At 31.6% G+C, this 18,621-nt stretch overlaps 4 protein-coding genes across 7 annotated transcripts; 2 read left to right on the forward strand and 2 right to left on the reverse strand.

The window, feature by feature from the left end:
• The first annotated feature begins 3,873 nt into the window (after positions 1-3,873).
• On the forward strand, positions 3,874-6,102 carry LOC105129646 (transcription factor LAF1-like). Its single transcript, XM_011031793.1, has 3 exons — positions 3,874-4,102; positions 4,873-5,002; positions 5,475-6,102. The coding sequence occupies exons 1-3, from the start codon at positions 3,961-3,963 to the stop codon at positions 6,082-6,084; spliced, it is 882 nt and encodes a 293-aa protein (XP_011030095.1). The 5' UTR covers positions 3,874-3,960; the 3' UTR covers positions 6,085-6,102.
• A 140-nt stretch (positions 6,103-6,242) lies between these two features.
• LOC105129645 (SNARE-like superfamily protein) lies at positions 6,243-8,486 on the reverse strand. 3 transcript variants are annotated; one of them, XM_011031791.1, is made up of 5 exons: positions 8,130-8,486; positions 7,738-7,898; positions 7,444-7,587; positions 7,289-7,359; positions 6,243-6,313 (listed from the first exon to the last, which is right to left on the reverse strand). In XM_011031791.1, the coding sequence occupies exons 1-5, from the start codon at positions 8,318-8,320 to the stop codon at positions 6,260-6,262; spliced, it is 621 nt and encodes a 206-aa protein (XP_011030093.1). In that variant the 5' UTR covers positions 8,321-8,486; the 3' UTR covers positions 6,243-6,259. The 3 variants fall into 3 exon arrangements, with proteins under 3 accessions (XP_011030093.1, XP_011030092.1, XP_011030094.1); XM_011031790.1 differs by lacking the exon at positions 6,243-6,313 and adding an exon at positions 6,808-7,126 and having other exon boundaries at positions 8,130-8,483; XM_011031792.1 differs by lacking the exon at positions 6,243-6,313 and adding an exon at positions 7,068-7,157 and having other exon boundaries at positions 8,130-8,485.
• A 4,343-nt stretch (positions 8,487-12,829) lies between these two features.
• On the forward strand, positions 12,830-16,482 carry LOC105129651 (transcription repressor MYB6-like). The gene is made up of 4 exons (XM_011031802.1): positions 12,830-12,928; positions 13,405-13,546; positions 14,194-14,323; positions 14,959-16,482. The coding sequence occupies exons 2-4, from the start codon at positions 13,414-13,416 to the stop codon at positions 15,590-15,592; spliced, it is 897 nt and encodes a 298-aa protein (XP_011030104.1). The 5' UTR covers positions 12,830-12,928; positions 13,405-13,413; the 3' UTR covers positions 15,593-16,482.
• On the reverse strand, positions 16,404-18,247 carry LOC105129650 (remorin-like). 2 transcript variants are annotated; one of them, XM_011031801.1, is made up of 5 exons: positions 17,874-18,247; positions 17,536-17,580; positions 17,338-17,425; positions 17,022-17,103; positions 16,404-16,805 (listed from the first exon to the last, which is right to left on the reverse strand). In XM_011031801.1, the coding sequence occupies exons 1-5, from the start codon at positions 18,070-18,072 to the stop codon at positions 16,605-16,607; spliced, it is 615 nt and encodes a 204-aa protein (XP_011030103.1). In that variant the 5' UTR covers positions 18,073-18,247; the 3' UTR covers positions 16,404-16,604. The 2 variants fall into 2 exon arrangements, with proteins under 2 accessions (XP_011030103.1, XP_011030102.1); XM_011031800.1 differs by having other exon boundaries at positions 17,536-17,583; positions 17,874-18,242.
• Between the last annotated feature and the right edge of the window lie 374 nt (positions 18,248-18,621).

Raw genomic sequence — 18,621 nt, forward strand, 5'->3', positions numbered from 1 at the left:
TATTAACTTTATTCTCAAACTCTATTTACATGTTAATCGGGTTATTTTTAAACTATTTAAGTTAATTAGATTACGTAATAACTAATAATTTTTACATAGTTTAATTTTAATTGAATTAAAAAATTTTAAAGTTGGCTAGATAAAGCTTGATAATAATATTAAATAATTTTTTATAACTTGAATTTTTATATTATATTAAAAAAATAGATTTGACTACAAAATACTGGAAATTAGTTTAACTCTAATTTTCAATACTAAGTTAAAATATAATTTCCTGAGTTTATTGTAAGAAAAATAGTAATGTGTAAGAATTATTTTTCCTTTCGCTTCATGGGAAATTGTCTCCTGGCTCCTTACTAGTTTGATGACTTGGCTTGCACATTTTTTTTATGGTGTCCCCTTGCTGCTAAGTATACGAACAAATGCAAGTGTCATTATACTTTTGCATCAGTGATGCTAGGTATCCCATTGTAGCCTATGGCCATCAATCTTCGGGGACACAGATTAAAAAAGTCTAAAAACTTTGTTTACAGCTACTAGGTGGAAAGAATAATAGGATTAAACATAGTTTATGCTTTTGGTTTTTAGTTCTTGACATGGCTGAACCTAGACAAGAAACATAACCAGCACGGGTTTTTTTTATAAATCAGGCTGGTTACTGAACGCAATCCAAGCCTTTTCTTGAACTTAAATCATGTTTTATCGGTTTATAAATAACTTTGCTGGGCTATCTACGTTGTATAGTTGTGGCAGATCTATAACCATATTTGTCAAAACCGCTGCACCATGTGTTTTATAGAATAAATCTTATATGATTAGTTTAATCAACAAATTAAAAATATCCTTGAGTTTTGGTTCCAATATAAATTGAACAGATACTCTCAATTGTTCAAGAACATAAAAGATGTCACGTGTTTTACCAAATCTGGTTGAATCTATCATTATATATATATAGTTAAATTCATAAAAATATCCAGATTAAAATCGCTTTTAAAGAACCCACTTGCTTAACAATTGCTTGGAAGCAGCCATGTTTGCAGTCAAAATAGACCACCATGTTTACAGTAAACATGGCTGCTTCCAAGTCTATACATGAACAGTAAACTTCCCTTGTACTTCATCTTGTTAGTCACCATCTTGGTGGCTAAATTTCTTCGATTGATAATATCCCTCTCGTTTATATATATATATATATATATATATAAAGAAGAACTGAAGAACAGTAAACATAGTTTATTTTTCTCTTCTTCACAGCAGGTTAGCAAATATGGCGGCTTCCAATTCGTTATTAATAAAGTGGGCTCTTAGAAAACGATTTTAATCTTGACATTTTTGTGAGTTTAGCCCACTTTTATGTAACCTGACCCCGCTATGGTTGAAATTATGTTTGGATATGTTTTAATAAAATATTTTGCTTCAAAAACTATTAAATGAATTATTTTTTTGGTACTATTATTATACAATTTAGACGTGTGATGTCAAATATAAAAGAAATATTTTTTAAGAAATATTTTAATATTTAAAAAAATATTTTAATATTTTTTTAAATTAACGAGGTAATTCATTGATTCAAGCCCCTAAGATCTAGATCACTGTTTAACATGAATTTTTTTATTAAAAAACAGCTAAAATAATATTTGTTTGAGAGATTTTTTTAAACAAAAACATCTATTTAAAACAACCTGATTGATCCATGTCCCGTATCTTAAAACAGTTAATTTAGCGTGCATGCCTACTTTCTTAACTATGCTTTAACCTCACTTATAGATACTAATCTAACTGTTGTCTTGTACAACACAGTCACCTTATGTATTACTGCTCGCATGCAATTTCTCAGATTCTGAGATAGTTCGCGTGAGCTGCCATAAAATGACTTCAGACTTTCTTCTCTCTTTTTTTTTTTTAAAAAAAAAACTAAATGTGAATTTCTTCTCTTTTTCTTTATAACTAAATGTGTGTTCGAGATTTATTGTAGGGTGCTTTTTAAAATAATTTTTTATTTGAAAATTCAATAAAATATTTTTTTTCAGATTGTTTTCACAATAAAATCATTAAAAACACTAAAAAAATTGAAGTTTTTTCAAGTAAATTCTGAGAAGCACAAAAAAACCAAAGTAAAAGGTTTCCCAAACACACCAATTAGAATTAGGCCAATATTTCATTTTTCACAGAGAAACAAACCAATTTACTCCTTTTGTTTGTTTTAATTCCGCAGACAAACCTTTGTGAAATTTTTCTTTTAGCAAATTTGCCGTATAATTGGCTCATTTTGCCAATTGAACCTGATTAAAATAGTAAAACAAACTCATACAATGAATAGGGATTGCTAAATTGATTGCAATTCAATCCAATCCAATTAAGAATGAGGTTAGTTCAATTAATTAGATCCTAAATTTGTTTTTTAAAAATTATTAATTTAAATTTTATAAATTTCAGAATTATTAAAAATTTATATAGTTATTAATTTTAAGACATGTGAATGTGATGAATCAAATTCATATATTAAATTTGCTTGGATAATATTATGATGGTAGAGTGATCTAAGAATTATGTTTAAGATAGAGTTGTTCCTGTTTAAAATAAAAGATAATAATAAACTATAATAATTGTCTCTTCCTCTCTCCTCTCTCTGTGTATATAGATAATTTTAAAAAGTATTATACGTACAAAATAAAACTTTTCTCCTTTGTTTATTTTCATTCATAATACCAAAAAATAAAAGATCAAGTAAATCTAAAAAATAACATTACAATAACCATAAACGTTCAAGTTTATATTACGTCAACAAATTGATATATACAATATAAATTTATATTAAATATTGATTCGTATATCTTTATATATATGTACATGTAGAACAAAAATTCATACCATGGCCTCAAGAATGACCAATATTTACCTTTCTTTAGAAGTCAATATAGAATTTGAATTCCTATTACAGTGCTCTGTTTGTTTGTATTTGATATTTTAAAAGCAGTTCACGTGTCTGATTAGACTAAGTTCTCTTCTTAAACAATGTTAAAAGGATACATCATTCCATATTCCTAATGTTTGAATTCAAGGAGTTAGGAAGGAGATTAATTATAGACAGTCTGGCCAATCTCTCAAAATTCAACTCTATTAATTATGATTTAGTTACTTACTGGTTATGCTTACTGCTGGTGGTAAAAAATAGTAGCAGTAATTTATTTTAAATTGATTACCAGTCGCATAGGAGGACGCAGGAAACCTGACATCCCCATCTAATTATTAAGTACTGGCCCATCTGCCATGCTTTTCAATTAAAAATATTAAAATAATATATTTTTAATATTATCCCATCAAAATTATTAAAAATTATTTTAAAAATATCAAAGAACTAATTTAAAAATCAGGTTGCATGTAATGTAAAAATAAACATTCATGCAAGTATCCGAGAAATATTTAAATCACAACTTCTTAAAATTATTTAATTAAAAAGTGAATTACACAACCTGCTATTTTTTTAATTAAAAATAACATTACACGCAATTGAAGACATGCTTTGCCCATTTTAGCTTGTTCAAGTAATTATGGAATTAATTTTATGAATTGAGATTAAATTTATTTTTCTGATTCGGTATCTATAATAAAATTAGAGAATTCAAAAGAATAATACCTTGACATTTTGTATCATTGGCCTAAAATACTCATTTAATATCTTATATATAACTTCTTCTTTATTTTAGAAATATTTTGTACCTTATTACTTATTCGTACTTGTATCTAATATTAAAGCCAACAAAACAAAAATAAAATATTTTAAGAACTCTGGCCCGTCAAATCATGCTTATAGTTTATAATCTATTTTTAATATAGTAAACTGCAACTAATCCTTTTGCTTTATATGCCAAAGCATTCATTGCATCCATCACAAAGTCCAATACTCTCTTTCTCTTGTACAAATCACCAGTCCTTCTCATCATCGGTGTTCTTGGCAAAATGGGGTGCAAATCATCAGACAAGCCAAAGCCAAAGCTAAGGCACAGGAAAGGCTTGTGGTCACCTGAAGAAGATCAAAGGCTTAGAAGCCATGTCTTTCAACATGGCCATGGATGTTGGAGCTCCGTCCCCATTAATGCTGGTAATTTTCCTCCACTCATTATTCACCAGTTTCGTGCATTGCAAACCAACATGCCATTTTGCTAATGTACTTCAATTTGAATGGGAATTAGTAATAATTTTTTTTTTAATTTTGTGATGATTTTAAGCACCTAGCTATTCTCATATATAGCAATAATATTAGTTTTCAAGATTTTTTTCATAGAAACAGGTGTGCTATGTTGTATCCGATAGCATTGCTAAAAAGGTTTCATGTGTTCTTATATTTCCAGAAACATTGCGTTTTTCTTGAGCGTGAGCTATCCAACTTAGATGAATTATTACCAAGAACTTTTCAAGGGCTGGACAGAATTTTCATTTTGGTGGGAGTAATTTAATTTATTGTTGAGTCTGTGTTATGGTTTCTGTGATGAGTTATTTTAAGATGATTGTTGACAGTTAATTTTTTAATAATTTTCTCTGTTAAAACAAATGGCCAAGCCGTAAGTGAAGAGTCATCAGAGTTACTGATGACAAGTCTCCACGGTTCTTGAGTAAAGCCAAGCTTAAGAGTTACCTGCTTCTCATCAACTGGCTGATTCTGTTGGCTGATCATACTTTGGTTAATTATTTATAAATTTAGATGACTGCATGCATCATCAAAACATCATTTGTAGCAGAATCTCTAAGTTTCAAGGGAAAAAGAATGATGATGAACTACCGTTAAAATAACTAAAAAGCCATTTGTCAGTTTACTTTCTTAAGGTCCTGATCATGAAGCGATAGTGTTAAGTAATTATTGCACTAATGCAGGCTTGCAGAGGACTGGGAAGAGCTGCAGATTAAGATGGATTAATTACTTGAGACCAGGACTGAAAAGAGGGGCGTTTTCTACAGAAGAAGAAGAGACAATCCTGACCCTTCATCGCATGTTAGGCAACAAGTAAGGACCACTCTTAACACCTTTCTGCTATTAGGTGGGATGCCCCATCAATGAGAATTAATAAGTAGGAGAGTAGGATTTGGATGATCATGGACATTTTAGGTCAAATAATAAAAATTTACAAGAAATTCTGATAATATAGATTATTGCTAAGATGCGAGCCTAGCATGTATTCTTTCAATTGTCTGGCAAGTGCCTCCACCAAATCAAGCCACGTTTTGTTTTGATGATACTCGACAGGGATTTTTTTATAACCAGATAACGTACCATTGTAGGTCAATTTGTAGTTTGAAACCTTTACAATGATGCAAGGAAACTAGAATATGATTCCATATAAAATCCTTGAATTCAATGCGCTGAAGCACCATAGGATTTGTGTTTCTGAATTTGTCATAACCACTGCATTATTACCTTTCTTTGTATTCATAGAGAGGAACTGATATATGGAGACAATCTGTTTTGGAATGACTAGGTGGTCTCAAATTGCACAGCATTTGCCTGGAAGAACTGACAACGAGATAAAGAACCATTGGCATTCCTACTTGAAGAAAAAGCTGTTCAAAACTGAAGGAATGGAATCTCCTAATAAGACTCAATCTGCCAGCTCAAACTCAGACGATATGGATCTTTCACCCTGTCCCAAAAGGCTTAAAATGCAAAGTCCTGAATCATCAATGAATATGGAAAAACCATCAACTGATATTGACCGGCCGGTATTTCCATGGATGTTTGACTCTCTTAAAGAACCTAACAGAAGCTCATTATTACCAAAGGTTATGTTTGCTGAGTGGCTCTCACTTGACAGCTTTGCAAGTTCAGGCGAGCCTGTGGTTTCAAAGATTACATTCGATCATAATCCAAGCTTCCAAGACACTAGTTTCATGCATGATTACTTACTGGAAGAAGGAGCATTTGGTGGCGACTATCAAAATTCTCCAAGCGATGGTTCAAGCGGCGACATTTTTAGTTCAGAATTCAAATTTGAAAGCCAGAGTCCAGGAAATGAGTTTGATTTTAGCTCTGGAGAGGATTTATGTAGGGTATTCAACTCGAGTAATATTGGTGATGTGATGTACATATGAGGGCTTACTTCCCAAAAGCAACTGCAAGGAAGAATAACTTCTGATTATACAAAAAAGAAGAAAAAAGAAGAAGATTGATACTCAAATAAGAAGCCTGCAGGAAATGAATTTGTAACTAGCAAGGCCCCTTCCAGTTCTTTCCTCAAAACCAGGCGTGTAGATAATGTAATAGGCTTTAGCAATTGTTGAGTTTGTGGTTATTCTTCCATGGAGTTGCTTTTGGAGGCACCTTGATTGTTTCAAGAATAAAGAATATGTCAATTTCTTGTCTCTTGATGATGCAAGTTCTGTTTAGTTGGTGTCTCGAGATAGAAGGTATATATACAAAAAGACACAAAACTGTTTGGTTAGAAGACATAAACTTCTCAAGCTATCCCTCTGGATCTCCCTGTTCCAAGAGGTACATGGATATGTCTCCTCTATCTTCGTTTCTTCTGTCTCTAAACAGTAACAAAACCTTACCTTGAACATTTGATACAAAGTAAAAACTCAAAAGGGTTTAGGGCTGATGCAAGTAATAAATTAGATGAACAAAAACGTGCAAGAAGAGAATAATCCATGTTATTGAAAGGGTTTATATCCGTTGACTTTTGATAAATTCAGAACTAAAAATTCAATACCGGCACTTATGCCAGCACAGGCGCAGGGCTGTAAAAGGAGGAATCAAAGTTTTTCCGCCTAATCCTGGGATTTATTAATGTGCATTGGAGATTAGAACGAATATAATATTCCTCAGTAGGTACTGACTCGCATTGATTAGTGTTCAAGTTCACATAGAAGATGATGATTCATAGCATTACATAATCAAGCACAAGACAATTTTCTGTCCGCAAAAAAAATATTTACAGACATTGACGGATCATTTTATAAACGGACACTGTCCTCTAAGATTTCTGATGATGATTATTTTTTTCATGGTATAGCTTGAACTCTTTCATGAGTTCTAGATGATAAAATTATCTGTGAGAACTAGGCTTGCCCATAACAGGATAGCAGCAACTGCAACAATGGTTGTAATTGGTGTCCATTTCAGTGCAATCACCTGATGGGGTAGCATATTATATGTTACGATTCTGATAAAAGAAAATGGTAACCTTAAGTTTTTTTGCTGAAAAAATAGGATAAAAAGAAAATATAAGAGAAGAACATAATCCATTTTTCTTAGTTATTAATTCTACATTTTCTCTTCATTAATCGAACACACCTCTAGCAAGGGAGAACCCCAGACAGGAGAGGCTGTTCTTGGAGTCGTTGCCGGTAGTCTTTCGGAGATTTCTGACAATTGAAGAGCAGAATACATAAGATTATTTTTGTGAACATGGTTTATGATCAATGTAACATAAAATAAGAATAATTTACCTGAATTTCTTTTTCTTTGCAGAATTTCTGATATGTGCTCTGTAATGATTTCTGAATCTTTTTTTCTATTCGCATTTAGCTTCGATAGATTAGCCTGAGTTCTCGTGTCTATATACTGCTTCCTAATACTCCCAATAACACCATCTGCAAGCCAATTTGAATAGAGATTGCTAAGCAAAAATAAAGAAGTGCCGGCATAATAGCAAGCAATTTCTGTGCATACCAAGAACACCATCCACCAATTTTCCATGCAAATATAGCATCAAACTAAGAGAGTATGGTTGCAGAGATTACCGAATTTAATAAAACTATATGGTCTTGTAATTTTCTCAACTAGGCTATTGTCCAATTTCTCAAACTCCTGTTGCAAGTCTTGTAGATAATGGAAAGCTAGCTTTCTTGGATATGAAGAATCGCACAATGTCATGAAGCAGACACCATTCCCAATCAAGTAGCTTAATTTCCAAGCATAAAAAGTTCAAAACCCAAATATGTATATATATATAAAAAAAAAAAAACCAACCCTGTTTTTTTCACGTTATCCTTTCCATTTTTCTAAAGAAGCAATTAAATGCACTCGATGCTTATATTAATCTCATATGTGCACAAATCTATAAGAAATTAATCATCAAGCAATTATTAATTATTACTATTGTTTTAAAAAATAAAGATAAGGAAAAGGATACTTGAGAGAGTGATGATCAATGCGAATGGTCATCATGGAAGGTATCAAGGCTCCTCTCGAGATTTCTTTGAGTATGAACTCAGCTTGCTGCTTGTAACATGAGAAATTATCATTCTCTTCATTCACATACCTAGGCCCTAGCGCAAGAGGCAGCCCATCAATCACCCTTCCAACTATTGTTATCTTAACCATCCCAAGAAATTAAGAACCGAATTAGGTTTGTATGCAGACCAGGTTTTGTGGGTTGAGGCTGAACATGAATTAAGCTGATCCTTTATAGGGCCGCAAGTAGATCAGTGAGACTTGGTGTTGAAGTTATTCCCTTTGGACGTGCAAAAGCAAACATGGGGATGATGGGAAAGGTTTTTTTTAGGAAATATAGAGAATATTCATTTCCTTTCTTCGACATCTTTCATTTCTTTCTCTGCTTTATTGCTTTTATGTTGGATATGTTTAGATTTTCAACTTTTAAGAGTGGAAGATGCCTACGACCCATTGTATTTTTCTCACTATAGAAGTCTTTTCTAGTTAGCGTTTTCATTTATTTCATAATTTTAAAATAAATTTTTATAATTTCAAAACGGTGACGTCTTTCCACCATCTTAGTGTTTATTTTTTTATTTTAAAATAATAATCAAATGCTAAAATAGGAGAAATTAGATTTGCATTACCCATATTCACATATAATGGAATTCTCTTTTAAAATGGTCATTGACATCAAAATTAATTCCTATCTTCTATAAGATTTTAATTAGATATTGGTTCTTCTACCATTCTTTTATTGAAGCACGTGCAGTAAGATCATCAAAAATTAATTATATAATAAAAAAATCATTTTAAACAAAACATGATTGTATAATGAATTATTAAGTTGTAGTTGGATTAGATTTTATAACACTATTTTGAATTGCTATTAAGATGGTGCTTAGTATTATACTGATGTTTTTTAAAAAAATTTATTTTTTATTTAAAAATATATCAAAACAATATATATTTTTAAATTTATTTAAAAACTAACTTTTTTATAAAATAATTATATAAAAAAAAAACATAATTTGACCGAGTAAACTAAACAAGCACATCCCAAGTCCGGGGAGGAGACCGGAAATAAGTGCATCTGACGTGTCTTGGGAGTCCAATTACTGAATCCAGCAGCTCTTGTAAGAATTCCAATAAATTATAAATTGTAAATGAACCCTAGTACAGTGGCATTAACTTATGAATCGTTCCACAAAGCAGGCTCATTAATGGAGGAGCTGTAGAACCCAATGGTCACTTAATTTGATTCCGTGCTTGTATCGTATGGCAAGAGGCCCTCTGATTTTTGCTTAGCCTCTCTGCTAATGCAGCATCCTTGACCCCATGGCCATGCCAATTCGAGAGGCATTTTTATTTTTTATTTTTATCAAGAGATGTCTCAAGAAATAAAAATAAAAATAAAAACGTGATTTATTTTTTTATAACAGAAAAGATCTAGCATTTGATTCTTCTCTAGTATAGTACCTAATTGATTTTCAATAGAATTAAAAGGTAAGTTTATGTTTGCGTTTAGTATTATAGTAGCTGTTGTGATTGTGATTTGAAAAAAAATATTTTATAAAAAATATTTTTAATTGAGATTAATTTAGTATTTTTGTATGTTTAGTTAAAATTATAGTTGAAATTCAGATTAAACAAAAAAGTTGTTTAATGTGTTTGATTAATAATACTTTTAAAATTGAGGTTATAAAATATTTTTTAAAAATATATATTAATGTTGATGGTTTTTAATTTAAATATTATAGATTTAACTATTGTTATTATATCATGAAATAAATAATACTTCATATAAAATATTTTTTATTTTTATATTAAACTATCTATAATTCCATCATATATGAAATACATCTGATAAAAACTATAATTTTTTTGGTTTCTTAAGCTCACAACAATATCAGGTAAAATATAATTAGTAACAAAATTGGAATTGTGATCAAGTTCTCCTAATGCTACGTTATCAAGAGATCTTTGTTTAATTTATGTAGTGTCATTTAATAATATTAAATACTAATTTTTTTAAATAAAATACAATTAAAAAATTTAAAATAATTTTTATTTTTTGCTTCAAATTAATATTTTTTTCATGCATGTTGAGTATTGAACTGAACCTAGTCCTACCAAAATAGTATAACATATTATATTGTTCATGTTAATTGCACTGTTCAATAAACAATGCAATTAGTATAAAAATTGCACAAAAAACAGGAATTACATACTTTTTTTCCTGTGTTTCCGACCCAAAAATACAGTAAGGGGACTCATGAACAGTAAATTTTATTTTTATCTTTACCAAACAACTTAAATCTATGATTTAATTAAAACGCAGTCGTAACTGCGTAAATAAGATATAAAAATAAAAATATAAAATAATTTTTTTTCTTAAAATTAAAAAAATTTTAACATTTCAAAATAATAAATAAAATGAAGAGTTATTTGTTTTCATTACTTATACCTATTTTTTATTTTTTATTATGACAAAAACTTGAGTTCAAGATGAGAAAATATAATTTTATTTTTTTATTTTTCAAACTACAACCCTAAAAACTATTCTGAAATTAAATATACACTTGCATACTAATTAATGCAAATACATACTAACAATAACAACAAATTAATAAAGTAGATTTAAGCAATGAAGGGTAAAAAATTAGTATTTGAAAATATAATAACAGTTATTTTTTAAAATGTTTTTTATTTAGAAATATATTAAAATAATATTTTTTATATTTTAAAAATTATTTTTTATATTAACACTTATCCTAAAAATATGTAAAAATTATTATTTTTTTTAAATTTACCCAACCTTCATTTAAGACGAGATACTAAACTGGGGCTAAGACATGATTAATATACAAACCTTGATCTCCAGAGATAATCACAAGCTTATTAACAAAAGTCAAAAGCTTTCGGTTTCACGAGACATGTACTGTTTTCTAACAATAATTCTTTACCTTAATTGTCAGTTAGTCATCTACGAGTCCCTTATCTTGTTCGCCATTGCCCATGATTTTAGTCCTTTCGGCAATGATTATGTGAAGCTGGCCCTGTCCATTGGGCCATTATTTTATTTTATTTTTTATTTTTTCACGTAAAACGTGAGGCAGATTAAATATTCTATTCTTATGATACAATACATTTGGCCTGCAATATATATATATATATATATATATATATATAGATGGATCTCCCATTAAAATAAAACTCACTGTTTGTATTTAATAATGCGGTTAAAAATACCTTTTCAACATGAATTTTGTCTCAAAAATATATTTACAATGCGTGCAAGTCCATTACAAGCAAAGAGATTCATATATTTTTATTTTATATGTGTTTGAGAATGAAAAATATATTTTTATTTTTAATATTAGTATATTAAAATTATTAAATAATATGTAAAAATTATTTATTATTTATTTTTCATTTTAAAAAATCAAAACTACTGAAAAATCAAAATCACATGGACGCCTTAGGAATAAACTTTTCCAAAAAATGAAAGCAAGCCAATTTAAATTTCACAAGTACAGATTTCAACCTCCATTGATCTATTATCAAACAAAACCTTAGGAATACTTCACTCTTTTTTCTTCTTTTCTTTTTTTTTTTAGGGGGGGGGGATTTCCATGGTAATTTCTTGTGAATCTTCCTATTCTTGTTGTTAACGATCTTGATGTCTGCAGATTGATTGAGATGTGCCACCAGATATATTAACCAAAAAAAGAAGAAGAACAAGAGGAAGAAGAAGAGAAAAATGAGAGCATCAGCACTCTTGTTATTTAACGTTTCAATTCACAAATTATTTCGTGTAAATGAATGATATTTTGATTAAACGAAAGCAACGAGTGATGCACTAAAAACATAAACACATGTGAAATTTAAATTGTTCATAACATAGATATATTATATCAAATACAATTTTACAGACTTGATAATGTAAAATTAAGTGTACAAATGTCATACATCATAAAAAGATCTGATGTATTCACGATGTGATCATGAAGGTTAGAGTCTTTTTAGTTTATTAAATTAAAATATTAATATGAAAATATATACTTAAAATGGTTTTAGAAAGCAATTTAATATTAATTCAAGCATAAACTGACTTAAAAAGTCCATTCATTTCCATTTTAAATAAGCAAACTTAAGATTTTTTTGTAAATTAATGGATCGAATTGTTTATCGAAGGTAATTCCATCTCTCTCACTAACGATGAACTCTTGTAAGATTAAAAAAAACCCATTTGATCAAGGATTTTAAACCCTGGCCACATCAATGCATATAGTGGATAGTGGATTTGGGTCACCATCATCGTAATAATATGTTGATAATGAATAAACCAAATGAAAATAACTTAGATTTTATGGATTTCAAGCCCTAGGCACAATAATGTAGATTTGGATCACCATCATCAATGATAATGTGTTGATAAATAAATAAATGTAATGAAAAATAACTTAAACTACATAGATTTACATAACAATAAATATAACAGATTTGGGTCACCACCACCATCATCGATAATGTGTTACCAAATAAATAAATCAAATGAGATATAACTTCAATTATACTATAAACTTTATCTATTTTTAATTTAATTTAACAGGGGAAAAAACATAATTTTTTTTTCATCAACTTGTAAAATCTTTCCGTCGAAGAAGACTCACAGAAAGAGCATGAGAGAGTAACTTGGAGTAAAACAATGCTACTTTAAGTCTTGTTTTAGCATTTTCAGAAGCTATCATTTCAGTCCAGAATCATAGCAAAGGCATGTCCTTTCACTTCTTCACCAATTTCTTCTTGCACTCCTCAATCTTTAACCATTAGTCATTTGTTGTCAAAATGTTTCTTTTTTTTAATAAAACACACACAAAGTGAAGTTTTCTTTGCCCCTTTTCGTTGTTAATTACAGCAAAGCTCATTACATGTCAATAAGTTGACCACCAGCAAAGCTGTGTCTATGTCTTTGTATGGGACTCATTATTCTCTCCAAATTTAGGTTCTGAAGATACTTTAACTCTTTGATGAAACCTGGCACTTGACAGTCAGCTCTTTTTATTGAGTCTAGTAAAAGTAAATGCTGGCTGACCCTATTGCTTGTTTCAAGCATTAAAAACCCCAGATGACAAATCCCATCAGTTGATTTTTTTCTCATTAAAGGCTCAACCTTTAAGGAGGACTGTCATGGTGTCATATCATATCTCTTATAACTAAGAGAGCTTTGTGGGTTTTTCAGCCTGACTGTAGAGAAGATGGGGAGGGTACCTTGTTGTGATAAAGATGGAGTAAAGAAAGGACCTTGGACTCCTGAAGAAGACCAACTCTTGGTTCAGTACATTCAAAAACATGGTCTTGGTTGCTGGCGTAGCCTCCCTAAGAACGCAGGTTTCTTTTTCTTTTTGGCATGTCCAGCTTTATAGTTTCAAAATTCATTGAACCCAAGTTAAAATTTGAAGAAAAGAACATGTTTAATGGCTTTGGCTTGGATTTTGGAAGGCAAATGGCCCTTCTCGATGCTCTATTATTCAAAAGGCCATGTTGTTTATGCCTTGCTGTTTATTGGTTGATTGGAATCATGCTTGGGGTGTTTCTGCTATTTCAACTTGTTAAAGAAGAGGATTGTGATCACCCTTGAAATGATTTTGGGCTTGCCTGCCATCTTTTATGTGGGGTTTTATTCTTTTATTTTTTTCTTGTCAAACGTGTTGCACTCTAGTTTTCTAACCCTTGCATCTCCTTGGGAACTCTTTAAGTATGTTGTGAAAAGACCTGCGATTGTACAAAAGCCACTAGCTAGCCTTCAACACAAAACAATTTTGATGAATCAAAGTTAGATATTTGAGGATAAGCTGCCCCAACTTAGATAAGTTTATAGTTGAACCTTAATTACGTGAAAAACAAATCTAATAATAATCAAATGCCAGTTGGCTTTGCTACTAGGAATTCCTTCTTAATTTCTGATTTTGAGTTCCTCGAAGTTTCTGGACATTGATGTCCTGAAGTGTTAAACATGAACAAAATATTATGATCAGGCCTCCTTCGATGTGGGAAGAGCTGTCGGCTTCGGTGGACTAACTATCTTCGCCCTGACATTAAACGTGGTCCCTTCTCTCCTGCAGAAGAGGCTACTGTTGTTCATCTTCATGGCATGCTCGGTAACAAGTAATGTGCAGTTTGCTCTCATGTTTCCTGTGCATTATCTTTTGTTTGGACATTGGAGGATAGCTACACGTAGATTGTCCTGCTGCACCTGCTATATTTCTAGTACACTTCTCTCAGTCTGTTGAATTGCTGCTTTTTTTCTAACGCACTTCTTTTCATTTGTTGAACTTCAATTTGGACTTTGTTTCATGAAGAGGAACTTTTGTATCCCATGTCAGTACGTTCATTAGGATGAAGAAATTAATCTTTGCATAGATTTTGCTTTCTGTTTTATAGTCCCTCTAAAACTGTATCAGTTGAAAGGTCTTTATACGGGGATAAGCCAGATTTGGGATACCAAAGATTTCTTCTCATTCTTCCCGATATTCACGAATTGTTTAGAAGATGAGTTACTGATCTATGGATTTTGTATGAATGGTTCAACCTTTTTTCTCTTAGTGATAAAAAGTGCTGGATTCTGATAAGCATCTCACAAAAGTAAAGTATTATAAAAAGATGATCAAATGTTTAGGATTGCTTTTTTATCCTTTTCTTATCAGGTATGCTTTCCGTGTTTTACATAAACCATGCCACATCTTTTGGTCTTTCTAAGTTTTTTTTTTTTAAAAAAAAAAACTCAATGCACTACTTCTCAGGTGGGCATACATGGCATCTCAATTACCAGGAAGAACAGACAATGAGATAAAAAACTTCTGGAACACTCACCTGAAGAAGCGCCTAACTTCTATTGGTCCAAAGTTGCAGATCAACCAGTCATCCTCCTCTTCTGAACCTATCAATATCAAGAGTAAATCTCCTTCAGCACGCCACATGGTACAATGGGAGAGTGCTAGAGTTGAGGCTGAGGCCCGTTTGTCAAAGCAGTCATTGCTTATTAAACCAACATCAACAGCTAAGAGCCATCCTGATATCTTTCTCCAATTATGGAAATCTGAAGTTGGAGAAACATTTCGCATTATTGAGGAAAAAGATGGAAAAACATGTGAAAGTCTTGTATCTGACACACCTCCATCGATTAAAAATGAATCTGTTTTCCTCGATGACACGGTTTCACCAAAGCCTTTCAAAACAACTACCTTCATCGACACCACGCAGGAACAAGAAGATACTTGCAAGCCAAATGAAGATGTGATGACTGTTTCAGATTCCATTGGTTCCAATGAATTTGCTGATTCTACAGATACAGCATTGAAACTACTGTTAGATTTCCCAGGAGGCAATGATATGGAATTCATAGGGGAAGAATCAGAGTTTTTTCAACTTCCTTGATTTTAGCTGCCACTGAAACTGCTTCTCGCCTTTTGCATACTGTGGTATCACTCAAAGGAGATGATGGTGATTTTTGGGCACCTCTTCTCTAGCCTCTTGATTTCTGGTATATAGGTTATCTAGGTTACCAGGTTGGTTTGACAATTCTCTGCTTGATCTCTGAAAAAGTAGAGGCAATAGAGGTGACCGTGTTTCTAGTTTTCATCTCTGTGCCCTCCTTTCAGAATTTAAATAGGGTCCAATGCAAAACAATGTTGGATAGAAGAATAATTTTTGCGGTCTAAAGTTCTTCAAAGGAGTACCGGAGAATGTTTTTCTCTGCTCTGCTACGCTACCAAGTGATCCTGATAGTTCTATGGTGAACATGAAGGGTTTTTTTTTTTTTTTTGTATATAGAACAACATATTAGCTTAAATATAAGTTTTATTTCTAGTTTTCATCTTTAGATATATTTGATCTTGTGGATAGACTGCGATTCGAACCCGTAATTTCGTGCATGTGGTAGAAGTTCTGTTTGATTTTCTTATCATCATTATGTGATATTTTCCCTCAGCCTGCGGAGCATACCTGCAACATCTTCTGGATGAGCCATAACTAACATGGTCCACTCCTCTAATCTGAAATTATCAAGAAAACAAGACTTTCTATTCATTTGGGTCCCAGTCACATAAATCATGATCTTTAGTTTTCTGATAAATTGAGGGTTTTCTCCTCCATAAACATAAGCACACAGCAGAACCACACATCTTCTGTCTCTGTGATTTGCTCGTATACTACAGTTTCCATTTGCTTCATAATTCACATAAGCTTCTCACAAATTCAAGAAGTTAATTTCCAAACAATATCTTGAAATGTTTTATACACGAAAATACATCAACATGGTGGACACACAGAATAAACGAACACTTGCCAATTCTCCCCTATTGAAACAGCAAAGAAACAAACAAACGGTAACAAATGAAGGCTTAACAACTATACAAATAATACAATTTTCAATCAAAACTGAGAAATCTTAGCCTAAAAACATCTTAAAAAGCTTCTTTGGAGTAGTTCCAGAGGCACGATATTTAGCAGCTATCTCTTCAGCCTTGAGAAGATCTTCCCCACGTTTGGCTTCGACTATGGCTTTCTTTTCTTCTGCTTCCTTGTGAATTACTGCTATTTTGTTCTTCATTTTCTCCACATATTCTGCCTTTTTCTTCTCAAGTTTTTCCTGCTCACATGCAATTATTTTCAATGATGTCAAACCAATATGAAAGTCAAACAAATTTTACCAACTAGAACCCTTTAAACAACCTGAATAATTTGTTTAGCATTTAAAATATGGAGAATTGTTTCACACTACGGTAATTCATCAACTAAACATTCAGGGGAACATATGGGAAATCAAGCCAACGTTTTGCAATTCTCTCATAAGAGTTGCTGTTACCTCAATCTTCTTCAACTCAGCCTCCACAGATGCTTTCTTGCTGTTCTCCCACGATGCAATGGAAGAGAGTTTTTTGTGAGCTCTGCATTCAGCAAATTCAATATAGTAAAATAAGAATATGACTATATCAGAATATGAAAATTGTAGAGCAGACAGGAGACGTCATCGTATTGAAAGAACTCTTGAGATTTAAAAATCATAGCTCAGTAGTGTTTTAAGATCATTCTGAGGTATCAAAGAGAGGAATCAACAAGTTGGGTATCTAGAAATGAACTGAAAATTACTAATAAATTGCTACTGGAAAGAAAGCCCATACTTGTTTTCTGCTTTGGATTTCTCACTCTCTTCCCATGCTTTGATAAGAGATATCCTCTTCTCTGTAACAACCCTTGCAAGAACAGCATCTACACAAACAAAAAAAAAAATTGATTACTTAAGCTGATATTAATTAATCAATAACAAGAAGAACCCATAATCAAAGAAAAGAACAATCTTAAAATCTAACAATGGATACCTCTATTGACAGAGCCCTCTGTTTTCTCCTCGGCAGATTCAGATGCTTCTGCCCCAAGAAAACAAAAAAATTCAAAATTCAAGGTGATAACACGTATCAAACAACAAAGGCAAACATGAAATTTATTTATTTTATGTTATAAGAATCTAAAAGGATTCATCAAGTGATAGTCTATAAAGAAACAAGAAAGACAAACATATTCTTACAGAATTACCGAACCCTAGAAAATTAAAATCTATACAGATAAAAAAATATTGAATCACAACAAAGAATTCAAAGTGGGTTTTTTGCTTATGAAGAAAGTGGATAAAAGAAAGAAGAAGGAACGAATATTTTACTCTCAACAACAGCAACCGCTTTTGACTCCTCAACCTTCTCCACCTTCTCTTCAACGAGAGGAGGAGGAGAGATTACAGTGTTCTCCTCAGATACATCTTTTGGAGCCTTAACTTCCGGTTCAGGTTCGGCTAGTGGTGGAGGAGGAGTAGTTTCTGATGGGGTTTCAGTTTCCACCTTCTTTGGCTCCTCTTCTGCCATGTCCTTCAACACAAGGTACAAGGAAAGTTATAGGGTAAAACAAAGAAAAAACCCACAAGAAGATAGCTATGGAGATATATACTAGAGGTGGCTAGCCAGTAACAGTGACAGTGAGAGAGAGATGTGAAGGAGAGAAATAAGAGGGCGGGGGTGGTGGTGGTTGAGATATTATAGTTGGAAGAGGGTAACTGTATCTAAAATTCCAAATCAGCTTCATACATGCCAGCCTGATATGAAACGGTGTCGATTTGTTGCCTTGAAAAGATTCAATCGCGCGAGGTCCAAAGATTCTTTGTATTCCGTATTAGCCACGGAATCTTGTGGACCAGGCTGTAAAGTGCCCAAATAAAAAATTATATTTTTAATCGATCCACTTGAGACCCATTTGCATTTCTTTTCTCTCCTCTTCTTTCCGCATTATCTGACTTTAGAAATTATTTTTATATTTCCATTCCTTTAATTTAGTATATTTTATTTTTCTCTTGGTTTAAAATTAATATTTTTTTTTATATTTTTAGATTATTTTAAATTATTAATATCAAAAATAAT

This window comes from Populus euphratica, unplaced genomic scaffold, assembly GCF_000495115.2.
Source record: "Populus euphratica unplaced genomic scaffold, PopEup_1.0 scaffold16.1, whole genome shotgun sequence".
Taxonomy (NCBI): Eukaryota; Viridiplantae; Streptophyta; class Magnoliopsida; order Malpighiales; family Salicaceae; genus Populus; species Populus euphratica.

Bases quoted from the DNA above. Each gene is read 5' to 3' on its own strand.
- LOC105129646 (XM_011031793.1), top strand. From the start codon at position 3,961: ATGGGGTGCAAATCATCAGACAAGCCAAAGCCAAAGCTAAGGCACAGG. The intron at 4,103-4,872 runs GTAATTTTCCTC...GCACTAATGCAG, and splicing joins CTCCGTCCCCATTAATGCTG to GCTTGCAGAGGACTGGGAAG. The intron at 5,003-5,474 runs GTAAGGACCACT...TGGAATGACTAG, and splicing joins CATCGCATGTTAGGCAACAA to GTGGTCTCAAATTGCACAGC.
- LOC105129645 (XM_011031790.1), bottom strand. From the start codon at position 8,320: ATGGTTAAGATAACAATAGTTGGAAGGGTGATTGATGGGCTGCCTCTT. The intron at 7,899-8,129 runs GTATCCTTTTCC...TTGGAAATTAAG, and splicing joins ATTGATCATCACTCTCTCAA to CTACTTGATTGGGAATGGTG. The intron at 7,127-7,288 runs GTGTGTTCGATT...CTACCCCATCAG, and splicing joins GGGGTTCTCCCTTGCTAGAG to GTGATTGCACTGAAATGGAC.
- LOC105129651 (XM_011031802.1), top strand. From the start codon at position 13,414: ATGGGGAGGGTACCTTGTTGTGATAAAGATGGAGTAAAGAAAGGACCT. The intron at 13,547-14,193 runs GTTTCTTTTTCT...TATTATGATCAG, and splicing joins TAGCCTCCCTAAGAACGCAG to GCCTCCTTCGATGTGGGAAG. The intron at 14,324-14,958 runs GTAATGTGCAGT...ACTACTTCTCAG, and splicing joins CATGGCATGCTCGGTAACAA to GTGGGCATACATGGCATCTC.
- LOC105129650 (XM_011031800.1), bottom strand. From the start codon at position 18,072: ATGGCAGAAGAGGAGCCAAAGAAGGTGGAAACTGAAACCCCATCAGAA. The intron at 17,584-17,873 runs GTAAAATATTCG...TTCTTGGGGCAG, and splicing joins AGCGGTTGCTGTTGTTGAGA to AAGCATCTGAATCTGCCGAG. The intron at 16,806-17,021 runs GTAACAGCAACT...GCATGTGAGCAG, and splicing joins CTGAGTTGAAGAAGATTGAG to GAAAAACTTGAGAAGAAAAA.